We start from the raw sequence: 21797 nt of genomic DNA, 5'->3' as shown, positions 1-21797 counted from the left end.
TCGGCAGTCTTACCCATGATTGGGGTTTTGAGTGATGAACCAGGCTGGGAGTTTTAAAGGCCTCAGGAATCTTTTGCAGGTGTTTAGAGTTAACTTGTTGATTCAGATGATTAGGTTCATAGCTCGTTTAGAGACCCTTTTAATGATATGCTAATTTTGTGAGATAGGAATTTTGGGTTTTCATGAGCTGTATGCCACAATCATCCATATTAAGACAATAAAAGACCTGAAATATTTCAGTTAGTGTGCAATGAATCTAAAATATATGAATGTTAAATTTTCATCATGATATTATGGAAAATAATGAACTTTATCACAATATGCTAATATTTTGAGAAGGACCTGTAAATGATTAAAATTAGAGATGCAACAACAACGAAAATCAGCTGGGGAAGATAATCCATCTAATTTCAGCTAAATCGATGCTGACCAGTGACCGGCCAGTTGGAAACTAAAAATTCCAATCTTTTTTTTAAACAATAAACACACCTTACCTAAGTGCTTCAAGGTCACAGCAACAACACTCTTTGGTTTGGAAGAAGAAGACTCAATGTTAGTTTAAGTATCAGTTGGGTTTAAGATCACAAATGTAACAAGAATATATTTAAAAAAAAATAAAAATAAAAAAAAAAACATGTCTGCGGTTCATTCAGGTTCCAGAAAATCAAGAAAGAGAGTGAGTATTTCAGCTGATAATAGGAAGGCTGAGCGGAGTACAGCTCTGGGTTCTGTTAGGTTTGTTTGTCCGTCTCTGTTTCTATAAAATATATTTTTGTCTGTTTAAAATCGGATGGGCAGCACCTGGCGTGGAGGTGGAGCAGGCGACCCATATGCATAGGACCAGCCCTACTCGGGTTCAATTCCCGACCTTGAAAGCTTTGGCCTTCTATCTCTGCCCGTTTCCTGTCTGATTACTGTGGATGATGGTGACGACTCTAACACAAAATAATTAAAAACAAGAAAAAAGACGGGTCGCAGTAGAATTTACCTTTTGTTTTAATCTTACAGTACTCGAGAAATACATTACTGCATCCCTTTTACCAAATCCATCACTCTCTAAAATGCCCCAAAACGTAATATTTACAGACCCATCGCTGGTCTGCAGATTTCCTAAATTAAGTTCAAATTAGACCTTAATTTATAATTATTTATTTCCAATTTTGGTGGAGTTTGCAGTAAAATGTGTTCAATTTTAGGAAATTATGAGCGGTGTACAGAAAGAGGCATGAGATGCAGACAATGATCAAGAGGAAGTTAGGCCTTTGACCAACAGAAAAGCTAATTCAAAGGAAGAAACAGCTAAACTAAACTTAGGAGTTATACGCCTCTCATCATCACCCCTAGTATGAACATCTAAGAAGTCACACTCAAGAGATAGATGTTTGATTTTAATTTGAAAAATGTGTCATGGTCTTTTTAATTAAATGATAAGAAAATTTAGCCATTTAATTTTCCATCCCTCCATTCAATCTGTACGTCTACAATTAACTGCAAGTAAAAACTCCTTCCTCTTTGAACAAGAATCCCCACCGTCATACTAAAATTGAACAATCTCCTTTGTCTCCTCATTTTCTTCCTTACTTTCCCCTCTTCCCTTCCAGCCCTTTCTCCCATCAACACAAAACAATCCTTTCAAATCCTGCGCCGCCGTGAGAAAACTTCAGGGAAAATGACAGCTGTCCCGAAAAGAGCCAGAGAAATGGTGTGAAGTGGAGAGTGGGTCAGAGTTTGTGGTTTGGGAAAGTGGGCAGGAAGGAAGGAGGAAGAAAGTGAGAGACAGAGAGGATAAGGAAAGAAGAAAAGGAAGCAGGTATGTTTTTCTTAAATAAATAAAATGTGAACAGATGGATTATTAGGGCAATAAAATATTAATGTTTTATTAATTAAACAGCATTGGACTCTAGAATAAACTCAAACGGTGATGGAAGAAGACGTTTTCTTGTTACCTATAATTAAACGCAGACACAATTAGGAATGGGCAACATTTTAATGTTTATTTTATACACAGCTCCTTTCTATGAAAGCATCAATAATCCTGTATTTATATTTCAGAATCTCTGTGTACCATTTAGCAGCATCATTGCACTAATTGATATTAAACTGTAATGAAGTTAGTAATTGAAGCAGTACTAAATTATAGCAGAAAGGCTGTGATGAACACTTTAAAACACTTTGTGTATTTTTTTTATTTTTTGCCATCACAGCAAATAACACAAAATATCATGAACTATTTCGCCCATCTCTACAAACAATGAATAATAGTAGGTCGGCTATATTTGTGTAGAAACAGTGCATGTACATATTTATGCTTCTTTCCTTTTAAAATGTCACACCAGCGGGTGTGTACACTAAAATACTCTCCTGCATTTTGAAGAAAGACCAGACCACTAGTGGCAACCGACCAGAACACGTTCTTTCTCAACAGGGCGCGTCAGCATTTCTTACTTCTAGTTTAGCAGGGACCACTTTGCACATAGGACATGGCAAGCCATCTAAACATGAGGAAACCCCATTTTGTTTTGTTTACCGCATACTGATTAGAGTAAAGTTTCTGTGCTCCCGTGATCTTTATATGCAACACATGAGCACACATACAAAAGCACAATTCAAACAAAACAGGAAGAGTTTCCTTTGTTTGTAAAATTTAGGCTATATTATTAAACGTACAACTATATTTACTGACTTTATTTGGCATTTTTATTATTGTTTTTGAATATGCGTATTTTAGTGCGTTGTATTTGACCATCGCTCCCCCTGCTATTTTATTCTATGTAGCTCTTATTTAATCTCCAGTAGCAAAGTGAATTTTTAGAAAGCACTGTTTTTCATTTTCATGATGTAAATCAATGAGTATGCTAATGTTTTTTCAAACAAATCACAATTGTGATACAAAAAACTCCTTTGTGATATTTAAGTTTGAATCCAAGATATAAAACGATGACTTGCTAAATTATTTTACAGGAGCTAGCAGCTTTAAGCACAGTATAACTCATCCTGCATCTGCCTCTAAAACCTTGTGATGTAATGGCACAAAATAAACTACTGAAAGCAACTTCAACCAATATTTATAATGTCAGGGACAATAAAGTGCAAAAAAAAAAAAAAGAAAACGAGAGTGAGTCATAGCATTCCCAGCAGCAAGAGATGGTCATTAATCATGCATCGGGCACCACACTCTTGCTCTTTTTACAGAAACACTTTACACAAATGAGGACAAAGATAACCAAGAGGCACAGCCAATGTTATTATAACAGAAGTGCATTTTATAGTGAACTACTGCATCAATATCTGAATTAATCCTGAAAGAGGTACAAAAGCAGAAAAAATGCAAATCTGCTTAGAAATACTTGAGAAACTGCTTTAAAGGTTGTCAACGGAGAGAAGGTTGACGTTATGAACGTGTGTTTGTATGAACGTAGCCGTGCAAACGTGCTAACCTCCAACCCCCACCCCCTGTTCTCTTGTCATAAGGTGGCATTCAGATTGGATGCACACACACACACACACACACACACACACACACAGCTGCTTCTAGTCAGCAGAGTTGTGTAACAGCACTGCGGTAAACGAGCTGCCTCCTGCTGAGACAGAGACAAGGTACAGGGAGAGATTTACACCAAGACAAAATGGTTCAAATGTCCGCTGATGATTTCTTTTGTAATTTAAAATACCATCAGTTATATTGAGCTAATTTTGATATTTAATACTTGAGCATATGTGATGAACAGCAGGGCGGCTGTTTTCTGGCTGTGACTGACCTACTACCAACCGGAAGCTCCAGCTTTCCAATGAAGAAATCAATAAGGCCAATAAACAGAGATCAGTCGGTTATCTTATGCAACTACGCATACAGTAGGTCATGTAATTATCAACAGAAACCTCTATATAAATTACAAATATCAGATATCTTGGCAAAACTGATGTCTGGATGGTATTTTTTAGGGTTTCCTGCTTAAAAGAAAACACAAGAAACTGAGACTTAATTTAAATAGGTTGGTTTGGGAAGCAGGTCTTAGCTGATCTTTTAGAAAGACACAAAAAAACAACATGAACCACTTTTCTGTAAACAGGTTTGAAGTAACAAGGCAGTACACTGGGTCTAAAAATAAGTAATAAAGTTTTTCTTTCTTATTGTCGTAATTTATTTTTCATACTTGAAAACAAGCTTTAAGAAGCAAAAAACAAACAACTGCTATTAACTGTTAACATTACAAACACAAATCAGCTAATAAAAGGACAGCAATTCAAAACATTAATGAATCTTAACAAGTTCAAGTTCAAACTGAGCATCAGAATAGGAAAGAAAGGGGACTTAAGGGAAACTCCTGGTCCAGTAGGGATTGGTAAAAGTTAAAAAATTCACACCTTCACTGGGCCTGGTTTGCTTTCATACAGAGATTTTTTAGACTGCACCAAACAAAGTCATGCAGTTTCAATGGATTGTTTCGAGGGCAGTATGCACTGATTGGGAAGAAAAAAGCATGAAGAAGAAGATCCATCTCATCTGGGTTCTGTCCCTACTTTGGTGTTTAAATGTAGATGTGCACCTGCACCTCTTCTACTCCACCTCCACCTCTACTCCACATAGTCCCACAAGACATTTTCAAACTCTTTCGTCTTCGGATTCGCACTCTTACTTTGTTTTTCCTCTACTTCTTCTACTCAAATGTGCTTCCCTTACATTACATCCTTTATTCCTGCTTTAGAAACACTGGCCCAAAACGCACCCACACTGCAAGCGAACCGGATAAACCCTGCAGAGACCGACAGTTGTAACTGTGCCAGGGTACAATTCTGTGGTCCATTTCAGGGTTCGAAATGGGTTCACATTGGTGTGGTCTGCTCCAAAAACGGACTCTTGCATGGTACAAAGCATTCCAAAGGTTTGGTGGGAAAGCACTGAAAGTGACTATTGAATGTGGTATTGTTGTTAGTACCAGATGGGATGGTCTAAGTATTTAAAAATCTCCTGAGATCTTCAAGCACAACTTTCGTCCGGGATAGAGATTGGTTCAAAAAAAAGAAAAATATCCAGTCAGCAGCAGTGGTGTGGTTGAAAATAGCTTGTTGGTGTTCAACAACTTCTTAAATCTCTGCCATGAAGACGACAATTCTGAAGGCAAAAGGGGGTCCAACCTGGTACTGGTAAGATGTACCTAATAAAGTGGCCAGCCGGTGTACAGCATACTGTATTTGGACATTTTGTTGGAAACAGCTGTACAATTATGTCATAATCTTTTCTATGACAGAAGATATTTGCAAACATTGCTTTCAGGTGTCCTAAGAGGATAACCTTTTCTTTCAAAGAAAAAAAACAATCAAAACAAGGAAAGATTTCTCTCAATTTCCGTTCTCCATCCACCCACATAAGATGTTTCCGCCCACCCGAGATTGGGTGGTGAACCAATGGCACTCTGGAGCTCTTTAAAGGAGACCGTAGGGCCTTCCTAGACCAGAAGGGGTATACAGTCCCTTCAGCAGGTTATGGGTCTTCTCCTGGTGCTTTGTGCAGGGAAACATCCCCAAACTACCTCAGTGTTTTACTTTAAAGTACTGGCTCTACTCAGATTTTCCCTCAGATGGTGGAGCTCCTAACATTTTCACTAAGCCTGAATCTGGCAAATCTACGAAGAAAGCTCAATTTCAGCTGTTTCTATATCTGGTATCTTGGATTTAAGGACATTATTCAACCCTTGATCATAGCTGAGGGTTAAAATGTAAATGAAGAAGTAAATCGGGAGCTTTACCAGGGGCAGACCACAGCAACACTTTTATTACTGCATACAAAACCCCATTCCTTTTGACCATACTCTGTCTCATTCTGCTATCACTCCTAAACAAGACATCAACGTACTTAGATGACCCCCAAAGAAGAGCAATCATTGGATAAAAATGATTTAAGCAAGAGAAACCTGAACAACATGCCTGATCATCTTGACCTTTCCAGGATGTTGCTGTACTGGGAGCAAAACTATTGTACTCCATTTATGTGGTGCTAAACATGGATTGTGGTTAGCAATGTCTATTGACCCAACTGTGATGGATTTATGGCTGTAAGTCTTTTTTAAAGTGCAGGAGAGGTCGTCGGTTGGCAAAAAACTCAGATATTCTGTGTGGATTCTGTTAACTTTCTTTAAAGTTCCAACATAGGGCTGTGATGGACAATGACGTTAGTGTTTCTCCTGTTTACAGTCTTTATGAAACAAATTCCAGTTTGTTCTGAAAACACGTGGGCTTTCTTTGGCTCAAATTTTGACTTAAGTACTCCCAATCCATGGAGTTTTGTACATTGGCCTCAGAGCTTGAAGATGTTAGTAACTTCATTTCATCGACATTTTTCATTTTCGTTATGTCAAATTTGAAAGAAATAAACACAGTACAGAGGTTTGTCCTTAAATGCCACATTGATTTTACAAATTTTGACTAATCTGTGACCTCCAGTAAATAACCAATCAGATAAAAGCTGAGACAAATACAATCTAAAATCTTACGTGGACAAGAAAATAAATTGTTGCTTTTAAAGAAAGTTTGATATGAAAAATGACAGAGGCCTCCCTGAAAGGTTTCTGATGCATTACATGTAAAACAAAAACTTTGTATTTTATGTCAGCATGCAATAAGTGAAAACATGTCTTTAATAGTGTTTCTGTGAGTGTTCTCCCTGCCCAAAGAGGAAGACAAATATTTCATTGAACGTAGGAGGAAAACCATCATATTTGACACAAATACACCATTTAATCATGTAGAACCTCTCTTGAATAAACAGAATAAAGAGGAAAAACATATAACGATAGTCTGAGAATAAAAAACGTTTAGTAAAGTTTGATAGGCTATTACAAGCAGCTTTGTTTATATTTAATCATATGAGCTTTACAGACATTTCTGGTCGCTTTTATCACTTGGACCGCAGTCAGCTACAGTTAAAAGCCGTTGTTTGAATTTGGAAATCTAACTCATTTTATTAGGTAAAAATGACATGAATAAAATAATACTGCTAAGACTGAGTGAATGATGCATTTCTATGAATGTTTTGTTTGGTTTTTGCATGAGAATTCAAAAAATAACAGATACGATAATATATAATCAACCATCTGTTGTCTTCTGACTGGAACCTGATTTCCAAGAGGAAAGCCCAAACATCCCTCTGCTCAGAGAGACTCAGCAGCTTCTCAAGGGAAGTCCTAAGGTGTTCCCAGCCCAGAAGGGATTCTTTCCATCCACGGAGTTCTAGGTGTTCTACCAGTGGGATGTTCTGGGAATCCCTCCAAAGGGAGCTGCCATGGAGGCATCCTTATCAGATGATAAAAACCATCTATGTTGACTCCTTTTAATGCAGAAGAGCAGTGGCTCTATTTCCAGTAACACTTTTTCTGGTTCTATGGGACCATAAGGTGATCTCAGGCCAGAATGGGCATGTAGTCCAGCAATCTTCGGGTCTCCTCTCATTCAGACATAAAGGGGAAACCTGTAAAGGGAGATGTCCAGTAGTTATACTGATCAGTTAATCAAACCATCTCATCTGACTCCCTTCAATGGGGAGGAGTAGTGACTCTTACTTCCGGTAGATAATAAATGGAAACATCCATCCATCTGATGTCTTCTGATTGGACCGCCATCTCCTGGTGAAAAACCCAGGCATCCGTCTCCTCGTTCCCAGGAGAGACTTGTTCCCAAGCCAGAATGATCATATAGTCCCCTTTAGCAAGATCTGGGCCTTCTTTCAGTACTTATAAAAACTGAACCACCTTAACTGGCTCCTTTCAATGAGGAGAAGCACCAGATCTACTTCCAGTAACATGCACCTGGTTAGTCTGGAATAGCCCAAGGCATTTTCCTAGCCAGAATTTATATATAGGAAATTCCGCATCAGGGCCGCCTGTCACCCAATCTCCAAGACTGGGTTCAGCCACCCTACAGAGGAAGCTCATTTCAGCCCATTGTATGCAAGATCTCATTCTTTCAGTTGTTATCCATTTTGAGGTTAAGAATGGTTAAGAAAGACCTGAGCTTCAAAGCAAAGGTCTTGATTAACTTGTTCATCTACGTTCCCAGTCTCACTTATTTTCAAACATGACATCAAGATACTTAAACTGCCCCTATTGAGGCTAAGACTAACTCTCTTGCAAGAGTACTTGCAAAGATTTCATTATAGTAAAATAAATGTGAAAAGCTTCCACCTGGTGAAGTATTCCTTGGTTTCATTTGGCAGTTTTCAAGACAAACTATTTAAAATAGAACAAGCAGTAATAATAAAGTCAGAAACAGCTTTAGCCATTCGGATGCGAGGCTGTTTATTGTCATGCTCATAGGCAGCAGAGAAAGTGTTAATGGACTGAGGGTAATCCGTTTACATCAGAACCATTTGCATACTGGGCTTTCTGTAGGTCACATGAACCTTATTAAACAAAACATTTGGGCCCACACCTGCATATCTAGTTTATTGCAACACACACAGCACATTCTCTGTGCTGCTAAAACTATTAATTCAACTAAATAATGTTGAATGCTCCAATTCAATTAGTTGTTTTGACAATAATATACCTTTAAAATAGGCCTAACCTGTGAGATGAATGTTCGTTACCAATTTAATTGTTGTCCACATTATGTGTTGTGTGCCTAATTATCCTGTTTCTGATGCAACCCAAGATCCAGGTTTACAGGAACAAAAACCCTGACATTTCTTTGTCGCTGGTCATCACCTGAAAGCTTGTTTGCTTTTAATGACTTCACCTCCCTTGAGAGGGAGGGGTGGGAAACAATATGCTGACAGAACACACACATATCCAGTTCTGCATTCCTCACATATCTAACAGCACACAAATACATAGCTTATCACCTGCTGCATGGAAAAAACATGCAGTCATATGAGAGAAAAGAGCATTGCTTTGTCTTTGCTGACTCGACTTTCCAAAATACAATGACCCACAAATAAACCAGAGCTGCAGCTGTGATGACCCTGCAACACACCACCTGTGGTCCAGAAAGCCAATGTTTTTTTAAAAACAGAAAATAAAAAATAATTTTGCAGAAACAGAAAACCAAGAATATTCACGCTAATTTTCCTTGTTAATTTGCAATTAGGAGAGCACTTTTACCTCAAAATAACAGAACTCAACTGTGACAAAAAGACAGACCACAACACTGACATTGCTTCTCTGCTACAGTTAAACATACCACCACCACGCATTGCATCACTATTCCTGCCCAAACAAATACAACATGGCCAACCCCATCCCCTCCCGACACACATAAACGAATAGCAGCAAGATGGAAACAAACGTTTTGCTTATCGGACCAAAACAAAAAAATTATACAACAGCGACCCATACCGATGCTAATGCCGATATATCCTGCATCCCTACTCTGAACACAATGCGTTCCTCCGAGGATACATAATATTTTACAATGTATAACCACAAGCATAAAAGATTGAACCTGACACAGAGTCTGTGGTCTGGTGTCGTTTTAGGAATTCTAGTAAAATTTTAAATGTTTTCGGGTAAAACAGCCAATTCAGGTGCATTTATCTTTTAAAGATTCTTGTCAGTGTTCAGTGCAGTCCAAGTGAAATTTGAGCCACCTATTTATCTTGTAAGCTGCAGGCTATTTAAAAAGCCTGTTGAAGGTTTACCCCTGAAGAGGTAACTGTATATCTTGTAAATACATTTTTGGAACAATACAAAACTTGGCGTTTGGGAGAGAAACTTTTGAGCCCACACCCAAGTCTTTCGGATATTTATTAAAATCAACTTTGAATCCATCAAATGTTTGTTCAGAATTAAACTGTACCAAGTCTAAAGATCCACCAAGATGGCAGCAGTGTTTTGGCAGTTTTCGGGTGCACCAGACTTCTGATTTGCTGTTAGTCGGGTCCATGGACTTTGGAAAAAGATGTGCATCAGGGGGATTGGAGCCCTGTTGTAACAGCTTGCAATTCTAGTTTGCAAATAATTTAGTCATTTATTACTACTGCTGTAATCTCAACTGTAATGTTGTCTGTTAAAAGATAAACCTCAACTGTAATGTTGTCTGTTAAAAGATAAACCTACTGCAGTGAACCGATAAATAAAAAGCTATAAATAACTGTAAGTGACATATTGATCCGTTCCTTTCTCTGAGTTGACAGCATGTAAAAAATAAATAAATAAATAACACAGATTGTTGTTAAAAGCACATCGCAGGTTGCCAAGAGCACAATTCAAGTTTTCTAATGAGGAAAGCTTGTTTTTCAAGTTTTCCTTGTGGAAATTCTTACATTTTCCATCCTCCTCTTTCACCCACCACAAACATGAAAGAACGCATTTTTGTAGGTTTGATCACCACATCTTCCTTTAACTCAGTTCCATGGGTGATTTAGTCAGATTTTGGTGATTAGTGCCCAGACATCAAGCCAGTTACTTATATAACCCTGTCTGAGAGGTCATGCACTAGATTAAGCCAGCCAACATTATGGGATAACACAAGCGGATTAGGTTACCTGGCATGCAAATATAAACAATGCAAGGTCAGGCTGATTTTCCACAAAAAACATCATGGACGGTTTCATTTTGGAAAATGTTAAAGGGCTAAGAGTTAATATGACACACCTAATTTGGCTACTATAATACATGTGAAACCAGAGGTTGGAATGGGCACATCTAATATAAAGAAATCTGGCATCACTGCTAATGTGCAGGGTGTACGTGATAGAGAGGTCGCCTTTCACAACCTACTGTCAGACCTGAAACAACTTTAGCATAACTTTGCAAACAGCTTGCATGTAGCTGATTTGTTGAGGTTATTGTTGAGTGAAAGAAACTGGCTGATATGATGACGATTTGTTAAAGTGATTAAAAGACATTGGAGACTAAGCAGTAAATGCGTATGTTGAATTCCATTAGGATAGAGTAAACACTTTAATTTAATCAGCGGCTCCTCTTAGGCGTACAACCACACAGAGCACAGGGACATTTCCTGTTGAAATCTAATAATCTCCTTTGGAAAAGCAAAGAAGGCCTCAAATGAAGGCTAAAAGTGTTGTCCATTCAGGTCTGCTGTGTTTTTGTGGCCTTACCAAAGCCAAAATGTGTCCAAAACAGGCCGGTCAAGGACAGAAACAAAAACAAATTTTGAACCAGTTATTGAGAGCAGAAAAATATACGTATTTTGTCACCCTTTCCAAATGATACTTGGCTCTAGATAAAACTTAAGAACAAACAAAAATGTAATTTTCTGTTTTGAGTCTTTAAAAAAATGTTGGAATATTAAAACATTGGGCCATAGTCACTCAGCATTAAATCCTAATTACTGCAATGTTTCCCTGTGACACAGTCGTTACTTTGCTATAATTCTAACCTCTTTCAAAGCAATTATAATTATAACATTGATATTTTATTAAATATAGTTTTTTTTCCCCCACAATGTCTTCAGTTTTCCTTTATCAGCTTTTTCTGGACCTGTTTTTGAGCTCTATCCTGAGAAAGACTAATGTAATGAGCCACCGTTTAAAGAGCAATGCAGCATACCGTCTCCCATCACCTCCTCTCCATTTATACCACTGTCTCAGCATTACCCTCTCTCTTCCCACTAGTTGCTGTTCCTACTTCCGGTAAAGCACTTTAAATTGCCTAGTGTATGCATCGTGCTATGCAAATAACTTGCCTTGCTTGAAAAATATTGTTTAAGCAGGTATCAATCTCCTGAGATCAGACCAAGTGTCAACTCATGTTGTATTTTATCTGCTTCAATTTCCATAGGAAAGGGAGTTAAATGTGATTTAATAAATGTCTAGAAAACATTAATTCTGCAAGAATTCAGCATCATTTGAAGGTTAGTCAAGATACATAATATATATAACCAAGATATACGTTTTCTTTAAAGGAGCTAAGAAAGCTGCACCACTTGAGCTAAATGGTCTGAATTTGAAGAGAATATCCAACTCCAAGGTAATTTCAAGGACAGGGAAACTCAAACATGTCTGATTTTCATAATAAAATGATTCAGACTTCTGAAATCTGATAGACACATCCAAGACAGTGCAGCTGATAGACTTAGGATATGTGAATAATTTATAGCATGAAGAAATTGAAAAGATAACATAAAATTTTGATTTTCCCTCTACCTTTGTGGAAAACATCTGTCTGCATGCAGATGTTTTGAGCTCCCCACACAGGACCTTGTAGGGTAGAAGTTTCTACTCCTTTCTCTCCCTTGAGTAAATAAAGGCTCATTCATCCAACCATGTCTGCTGCACATTCCGTTTCCCTGACCCTTGTGTTTGGGGTTACACACACAGACACACAATAGTTTCACTCAGGGTTCACCATCCAGCCAGCTTAACGTTTATCCAGCTAATTCCAATAGCTACAGTAACTTTCTAGCACCCTTTGTAGAATTATTGCCATGCAGGATAGTTGATATTTGTTATCCTAAAATGTAGAGTTCTGCCTCGATGTAGAACGGTTTGTTTTTAAAAGCACCACGTATGTTTGTTTGTCCTTAGTTTGGTAAAAACATGAAATAAGCAGCTTATAAATGTTGTTTGTGTAGTTCTAAAAACTGCTAAGGCCAAATAAGTCAACTAAGCTATTGCAGAACAATATCTTTCCTCCTCCAAGTTTGCTTCTGCTTTGCTGCCACCTTGTTTGTCCTGTCAGCACCTTTTCAACTCTGTTACAATGGTCCTGTCAGCACTTTACAATAGTCCAATAAAGATCTAAAACCCAGACTAGGGGGCCTTCCAGCGTTCCTTCACCTGGAATAACATCTCCCAGCGATGAACCAGCAGCACGGGGGCGGTGTCAGTCTGCCACTATGTTTACAGGCTGACACCGCCTCAGGGAACAACAGCTGATTTTGACATGTCACGAACCATCTAGTGACACTTCTGATGAAGCCTGATGTTTGCCATTGAAACATGTCCGGTATGTCCTTAGGGACAAAAAAAAATTGTGTGTCTAATAACAAAAAAGATTATACTTTACAGCAGTGTTTTGGTGGAGAATATTTCTGTCTGCAGGTGTATTTTTTCTCGATTTTGGTTGTTAGAAATAAAAATAACTGATACAGGCTTCAAAGTGTATTCTTTAAATGACTGGTATCACTGGAAAGAGCAGAGAAAGAACTGTCCAAAAGCACCTGTAATTGCTCTTGCTCTGAGTAGCCTTTAGCTTGAGTCCTCAATGAAAATTATTCTCAAAACTGACTGCCATCTATTTGGAAGTTGTATGTATTTGAGGGGCCAGCACCGCACTGAGCAAAACATACTGTATAATTATGAGAGATGCCAATGTTCTTCAAAATAAAGTGTCAATAAGGAGCCTGACATGAGAAAAACATCTTAACTGGATTTCTCTTCACAGTGATAAATATCAGATAGAGTCAAAACTCTGTCTGATTCAGTTTTGTTTATTTTAATAATCTGTACAATCTGTACCTCAGAGCTGTTTCAGATTTTATTAAGAAGGGTTCAGACATGTCTCGATTTGGAAAAAAATAGGCCAAGGCAGCTAAATCTGGGCTACAATTAGATTAAAGCATGCAGCTCCTCTCCTGTGTGAATCCACAGCAGGCAGGCTGACCTAAAACAGGGTTAAACTAAAACAAAGGGTACAAATTGTTTCCATTTAACACCACAAACATAAGAGAAATTATCTGCATTCACATCTCAAGTAATCATTTTAGAGAATGGAAATCTTATCCATTAAAGAAATTTGATGGCAACATGCCACTGTAGGTTTCAATAACCTTCTTTCAGCCACAACAACAACAACAACTGAGCATGTTTCAAGTCTGGATCCTCTGTCGGCTCATCCAGTGTGAGCCAGACAGGAGTCCCGGAGGCCTGAGTGTGACCACCCTATAAATGGCTTCTTGGTTATGAAAGGTAGGAGATCACACAAGGTCACCGAGGGAAGAGAAGAAATTTATAGAGGGTAGGCACTGGAAGAAAGCAGCAAGAGGGACACACTATCAATTACAAATCAGATTATGACTGATTCAGCCTTTAATCTACCTCATCCTAATTAATTCTCCACCTCTCTCACTCTCATATTTATGATACATTTTTACACAATGTGTGCCTCCAGTGAAGGCTTTGGTCCTTTCTGAATTATTTTAGAGGGTGTCAAAGAAAACACTGGTGCAAATAAAATATTTAACATTGCTTATTAGGCTTTGTGCCTCAGTAGGAACACACTGTTATACATGTAAACGGTGAGTCAGAGGACAATGATCGATAATCCCCAGATGGAACTAGATCCAAACAGGGTGAACAGGCGATAGGGTACCTGCTTGGGCAATTGAGATGCCATGCTTTCCTTTTTATAGGCATCAAGACAGAAAACAACACCTATGTCTGCACATATGTTTAGTTTTTCTTTTTGGAAACAATGCAATTGTTGTCTTCTTGACTGGTCTGAATTAACAGTATTTAGACATTTTACCCTAAACTAAAAATGAAATCCTCTGGACATCAGATGAGGAGGACTGGAGGTGCTTCATTTCCACTTACTGTTATAATCATCTGCTAGTATAAAACTTTAGGTCCAGGTACAATCTACTGTAAAAACAAATTTGTATCTTCACTGCATTACACTGCATTCACGGCATTTTAGTTGTGCTAAAAATCCATCAGGTGGAGGGTTTTCTTAATTGATAAAAATGGCCAAAAAACTAAAGAGAAACAAACATTGAGGGAGAAATGACTTTCTGAGATCTTTGTTAAATAAAAATCTCTGAGAAAAATAGTCCTCTTCTTACAGCCCCAGTTAAAATGTGTAAAAGCTCTTTGAAAATAATCTCACACAGAAAAAACTGGGAAGAATTCAACCTTAAATTGTAGTACAGTTACTCATTATAAGACATTTATTTTAAGCCTTTTTGCACATTTTTACCAGGGGTGCAAACAATTGTGGAAGGGGACGATTGATGCTCTCACCCAAGCTAATGGATTTGTAACCAGATCTTTGGTTACAAACCTACCTAAGAACTTTCGAGATGTAGTCTGCAGATGCAACACTGACTCACACAGTCGTCACCCAAAAGCCATTGGATGTAACACTGTAGGGGGCTTCAAAACCAACAGGTTCTTTTTGCCTCACTTAAGGAAAGAAAGAATTAAACATGATTTTACAGGGAGAAAATTCTGTGATTTGGCCTCCAAAAAGTTTTTTCACAACAAAAGCAAGTGAGTGCCTGTTTGCGAAATTTATGACGGTTGATGTACGGAAGTGTTACAGCTTCATTTAAAGCCTCCTGGGGGCTCTTAAACCAGCAAGTTCTGCATAGTGCTTCATTGCAGAAAAAAAAGGGTTGAAAGACAATATTTCAGACAGAAAAAGTACAGAAAGTACAGAACATAAAAGACAATTACAGTGACTCACCTATCTGCAACAGCACAGGTGTCACCAGTGCTGTCTCCATGGCGTAGCAGAACTCTCTACCAAACATCACTGCCCCGTGCATCACCCATCTTTTCAAGGGAATCCCTTCGATTGATCCCTCGCTTGCCGACTCCTCCCCTCCTTGGCCTCCTCCTTCGCCCCCCAATCCATCCGCCTCGCTGCCTGCTCCCCCTTTCTCCTCCTCCGGGCCTGATGCGGTGGATTTTTTGGCACCGATCCCGCCAACCAGAGATGCGACTTCCATGGTGTCAGCCTCTGTGTTCTGCGGAGGCATGGTGGAGGGCATGCACGCAACAAGAAAATTCCCCTTCTAACAAAAAAAGAATATTTTGCAACTCTGATAGGTAAACAGTACAGTGATTTCTTACTTTCACAAACTTCTTGTATTGAGTTTGTTGCAGCTAATTTAAAACTAACAACTTTCTTAAAGCAATTAAATTAACCAGTGGATGTCACAGACTGACTTGTAGGTATTTCTCACTTAACAAAATGCCTACAAGTGTTAAATAACTGCAGAATAGACTATCAGTCTAGACTTTTTGTCGATCTAAAAAGAATCAAAATTTTCAGAACTAAAGAGGAAAAAGCCAGAAAGAAATCTGCAATCAATGGTGCCCAAAACAAGTTGTGCTCCAAAAAAACACTGCGACTTCAAATTTAATCCTTCTTGTTTTCCACCCACAGTTAAAAAAATGCAAATCAGCTTTCCAAGGCTTGAACAAAATCCCCCAAAAAATAAGTGAGCAGTTGTATTTCACAGAAAGAATGAGTGGTACATTCCAACAGCAGCTTTGTGCATTTCCTTCTTTGTGTTTACTTGAGAGGTGTGTGAGATACTGCTTGAAAATTTATTTGGTTTGTTGGTATGCCAGTGTTTGCATGCGTTGTGTATGAGAGTGTTTATGAGTGTGTGTGTGTGTGTGTATGTGTGTGTGTGAGTGCACAGGGTGTTTATGGCTTTTTTGTCATTGAGGTTTCCTCCTTTGTTTTTTCTTTACTGTCTATTACAAGCAGTAAAAATCCATATAGAAGACCATTCGGTGAGTTCCAGAGTCATTTTGTGTCTGGGAGGCTGGATGGAGGGCTGGTTGATGGTGTGGGTGGGGGCAAGCGACAGGCTGCAGTAAGAGGGGGGAGGAGGGCGGGTGGCAATGGTGGGCGGAGCTCCTGTAAAAATCCCCATCGATTGGCTGATCAATCTGGAGGAAGAAGCACAAATCAGAAAATCAGGAAACAGACAGTACAAAAAATCTGAACTGCAGGAAATCAATATTTCCAGCATTATGAGTATGATGAAAGATATAAGATATAATGCGATACAAAAGGATACACTGTCATCCCGTACGATACAATGCATTATGAAGCTACGGAATAATAAGATACCACATAATAAAATACAATGTAGAATACAACTAGTGTGATACAATGAGATACAACACCACACAATGGGAAACAATACTTTCATCTCTGGGAAACAAAACCCGGCTCCTTCCTCAACATCTGATGCCGTTAGTACTTGCTTACATGTGTTTGAACAAGTGAACCTTCAGACGTCTGGAAATTGTGAAGCCGAGTTCTCATCCAAGCACCTTGCCCGTTTTCTTTTGAGCTCTCCATGAGCTCATACAATGAATCAGTGTGTTGGAGGCTTGCTATAAAAAACAAATACATCTACAAGTGATGCTCTGCTTGCCTCCATTTCAAATCAGAAGCCTACAAAGCCTTGACAACTTCATCTGAGCAAATTGTTCAAATGCATAGAAGCCATGTAAACTTCTGAATTTGAAAAAAGTGATAAAACTATATCTAAAAATTATCTCTAGCATGTAGCAAATATACATATTTTTGTAACCCAAGCTGACCTGAAACAGAAAAGGTTTTCTCTAATTTGTCAAAAAGGCAGAAAAAAAAAATTGTGCCTTTTTATACGGTTGTGTAAATATATCAGTTTTCAACTGTTCTGGATAATATTGTGTTTTGTTAACCAAACTCAGGCAGAATATAAAAAGGTAAGAAAAATAATTTGCAGCAGCTACAGAAATAAATGTGGTTGAATCTTTTTGGTTTCATTAATGCGTTCTTTATGAACAACGTCCTACTGTGGAAACACTTTGATAAATTATCACAGGAATATTGTTTTGCATGAATACCAAAAGCACTGCAGAAAAGGGAAAAAACTAAACCGATTGAAGTCTTGGGGATATTTTAAAAATAGCTCTTTGCTTCTTCGTGAATATAAGGTTGTGAGTACACAGAGGACCTTTATGGTTCTGAGCTAGAGGCTAAAACCAGAGATTCAAAACAAAATCAATAAAATCAAGTTTGCCACCACAGGACAATAAAGCATCGGTATTTATAGACGCAGCAACCAACAAGCATTTGAAAGTGAAAGTTTGAGACAACCTACAGGCTGATACCAGAACAGACACACACACACATGCATGTGTTCTCTCCTGTAAAAAGAGTAAATTTTTTACTTTGTGTAATTGATTTAAGCACATGATTCATCCTCGCAGACACTCAGACAGTCTTTGAGACTGGACAGGAAGGATGAAAGACAGCAATGTGCAACAGGAGCTGAAGCGTCTTCAGACTGGGCTACCGTTGCAAACAGAGGGCTTGTGTGTGCAACGAAAATAAAATGACAGAGCACAGTGAGACAAATAAATAAATAAGTGAGGGAAGGAAGTAAGACCTTCAGCTACTACCATGCCTCACAGAGAAAGGCAGAAAAACAGTCTGCGAGGAGGTTTGGTAGAATTTCTAACAGAGTTTAATCCTAGAGTTTTTTGTCTCTCTGGGGTGGATCCAATAGAGACGACATGTTTCATCACACACATCAGCAGGTTTATGACTTTCATCGGGCCTGTGAGGGAAACACTGAACTAAATGAGAGAACGGGAGGGTAAGGAATGTTTGAACAGGTGGACAGTGGGAGGATAAGAAATGGTGGAGAGGTCAGACCAAACTGAGTCAGGCAAAGGAAGACCAACAAACTGAGAGATGAGGTTAACAGATGGATGAAGATGGAGGTTTCTCCCTTCATCTTTCCCCTCTCCATTATTCAGCGTTCTCACATGACGCCATTAACATTTATGACTCGCTGAAGACAGTCATGAATTTTTTAGCGTGTATAAACACAGAAGCTCCTCCTCGCCTGACCACACACACACACACCACAGAGTTGCTTACACAACAAGGCTGCACACTTCAGACTCAGGTCCATACAAAGCAAAAACTAACTTGTTTTTTTCTTCTAAATATTCTTCAAATAGGAGAGTGAGAAAAATACTTGAACAACTTCCTGAGATTTAACACAACCTCCAAGACCTGACATGGAACCATTAGCTGGTTAAACTGGGAATCATAAGAAGGAGAAGGCCCAAGCAGGATGTCAAGGCAAGTATGTCACTGATGAGCCTTTTGATATCGTATTCACCAAGCTCGGGAAAGCATAGGAGCATGTGGAGGCTTTAACAAATGTCCAAGCTCTGAACTTTTCACATGAGCACTGTTCAGTCCATCCACTTTAATCAGAGAAGCAGCAGAGACACCCTTGGTAACTTAAGAGGAGCTGCAGAGATTCACAGCTCAGGTGGGAGAGTCGCAATAAGAAAGCCATTGCAGGTAAATATTGCAATAAGGATATTGTTTGCAATAAATCTACCCTTTTCTCACTTTTCTCTTTCTCATGTAAGCTTCCAGGAATCTCTCTGGCCTTTTGCATCTCGTAGACTGTCCTGTGTATCTTGAATATTGCACTGGTATGCAAATAATCAACCCAATACATCTGGAATATATTAGCCAACAATCATTGCATTCCAATCAGTCTTTTGTGATATTATTATACACACTGATACTGTAGTGACAATATATTTGCAATAGATTTTACAATTGTAAAAAAAGCCATAAGAAGTCCGGTTTAACATGTGAAAGAAGGCGATTTGCTCAGGTTGTGCTAGAATTAAACTTTTTGCCCTGCATGGCAGTGGCAGCATCATACTGTGGGAAACAAAAATTTATCTGCATGTTTTTATGAAAATCATACAAAGGGGACACCTGAACACCACTGAAGAGCCAGATGACAAAAAACATCAAGCAGACAGCAGGGTGCATTTGAATACTTCTATTTTAATTTATAATTTTTTTTCATTTTTGTAATTTTTTAATATTATATTATGTAAGCATTTATTTTGCCAATTATTGTTTCATGATTTGTATTTCCATTCGTTTTTACTTTTATGAATATTTCTTCAATTTACTTTCTTTTCATGAATTTTCATTATTTATTTTCTATTTATTTATGTATTTTTATTTAATGTACACATTTATTTAAAACAATTTCAATATTGATTTTATTTTTCTATAAATTGTATTTAAAATATTTTATTTATTTGGATTTTATTTTATTTTCTATGTGCTATTTAATGTATTATTATTATCCATTTATTTAATCATTAATTTCATTTTATACAATAAAATTGTATAAATATGAATTGAACTTGTGTTACTTTATTTTATATTACTAGATTTAATATGTATTCATTTAACTGATGTATTTTTCTTTATACTTTATTATTTTATATATAATTTAGATGTATAAAATAATAAAGTATAAAGAAAACTACATCAGTGTTTGATTTGTTTTTATTATTATTTCTTTATGTTTTAAAGTAGTATTTCTGTCAATTACTTGAATACTTTAATTGTATTTTTACTTGAATAGTCACAGATAGCCTGTAACCCATCTGATTTGTAGACAGAAACCCTATTCTGAAGGTATTTTTCAGAATTATCATTTAATGGGTGCAATTCTTTCAAAATAAGCAAAGAAAAAAACAGTGAATGTGATCTGATCATAAAGATGCATGCACATGTACTACTAGTCGATCCCCTGTTTTGTTTCTGTACGTGTTGGTACCTTAAGCTCAGCTCAGAACAAATCACACCTCCGTCTCTAGGAGTCGGCATTAGCAAAATACAGTCTCACGTGAGAGCAGAGGCGTAAAAAAGGAAGATTAGAGAGTTCAGAAGCAAAGGAGTCATAGAGGTCAGTGAAGGAAGCAAATAGATGCATGTAAAATAAAATAAAGCTAAGATATAAAAAAAAAAAAGAGGAGAGAGGAGACGAACCAGTGCAGATGGCACGGATGGCTGTAAACTTCAAGGAGAGGGACAAATTCGGAGCGTCGTCTCCTGTGTTTCTCAGATCAGCACCCCGTACACACATGTCTATTTTAGTGAGTGTTTATTCTTGTGCCAGAGCAGATTACCTGTCACACAGAGATGACATCAAGGACAGCTCAGACTCGCTCACTACATGCATCATCTCAGTTTCCCCCCTTTTCTCTTCTTCATCGCCTTATCTCTCAGTTTCTTTTATACATTTATGAGGAAATTATATGGACCTAAGCTATAAAGAGCCAAGATTCTGGGACTTAAACTGCAGTTGTTTGCACATTTTTGATGCAATCCATTTAACTTTGGTGTATAAGAAATTACATGCTTTATTCAGGGGAGGTTGAAGCTACAGACACTGAAAAAAGCAGCCAAATTTAAGTTGTAAAATGCTTGGAAAATATGATCTGACGTCAACTGTAGAGAAAAGTGTTGAAGCTGCAGACTAACCAGTGACCACAAGAAGATGACAGCCCAGGATTTCAAAATAAACAATAGAAAAACTGCTAAATAAAAAGAAAATTACAGAAGTGGTGAAAATGCCTTTCTTTGTTGTAAAAGCTTTTATTAAATCAAGCAGTTGACAGCTGCATTTCTTTTGAGCGGATGTAAATAAAAATGTTTTATAAGCCGTGAACTGTTTTTTCATATATTTTTCTTTAAATCAGACTGAAAGGCTGTTTTTTTTTAAATCTGTCTTCTTTAAGGTTACTCCAACGTTTTTCCTTAGACCAGTACCTAACCAATTTCAGGGGACGTTTTAGTTTGTTAAGCCAGCCAAGTCTGGCCTTTAAACCTTCAAACAGTAAAAGTCCTAAGACACATAATAGATAACCTAAACATCAGCTTAAATGTAGCTCTTTAGGTACTTTGTCAGCACCAGTGTGTTGTAAACACACAATTTACCATTATTGCTTTAGTTCAATATATGAAAAACAGACAACAAAACAGTATTTTGGGATGGTGCATTTTTCAGCTTGTGTGTCAGGTCCCTTCCTGGTACAGGTTCATGTGCTATAGATCGCTCTTTTTACCTAACAATTCTTCCTTTTTCCTCTAGTTGTTCACTTCCCTTTTTTCAAAACACACAGCACTAAATGCCAGCATTGTCAGGAACAATGACTGGGCTAAAAAGGGGGCAAAAGTCCTAGAAAGATCCCATAACTTTGAAAAACCCTCTGAAAGCCTGATCAAGAAAAACTGGCTTTTTAGAAGGAAAATAAATGTATAACAAAA

General features: G+C 37.8%; 1 protein-coding gene across 1 annotated transcript in view; it reads right to left on the bottom strand.

Moving 5' to 3' along the window:
- The window catches only part of LOC124879309 (solute carrier family 45 member 4-like), a 68466-nt gene that overhangs the window by 27805 nt on the left and 18864 nt on the right, over positions 1 to 21797 (bottom strand). The window contains exon 3 of the mRNA XM_047383800.1: positions 15363 to 16582. Coding sequence (XP_047239756.1) covers positions 15363 to 15669 — 307 coding nt within the window. The 5' untranslated portion in view covers positions 15670 to 16582. The remainder of the gene's footprint in view (positions 1 to 15362; positions 16583 to 21797) is intronic.

The sequence above is a fragment of the Girardinichthys multiradiatus genome, chromosome 13 (assembly GCF_021462225.1).
Source record: "Girardinichthys multiradiatus isolate DD_20200921_A chromosome 13, DD_fGirMul_XY1, whole genome shotgun sequence".
NCBI lineage: Eukaryota > Metazoa > Chordata > Actinopteri > Cyprinodontiformes > Goodeidae > Girardinichthys > Girardinichthys multiradiatus.
The sequence above is the reverse complement of the archived record's forward strand: the minus strand, read 5'-3'. Positions and strand labels throughout refer to the sequence as shown.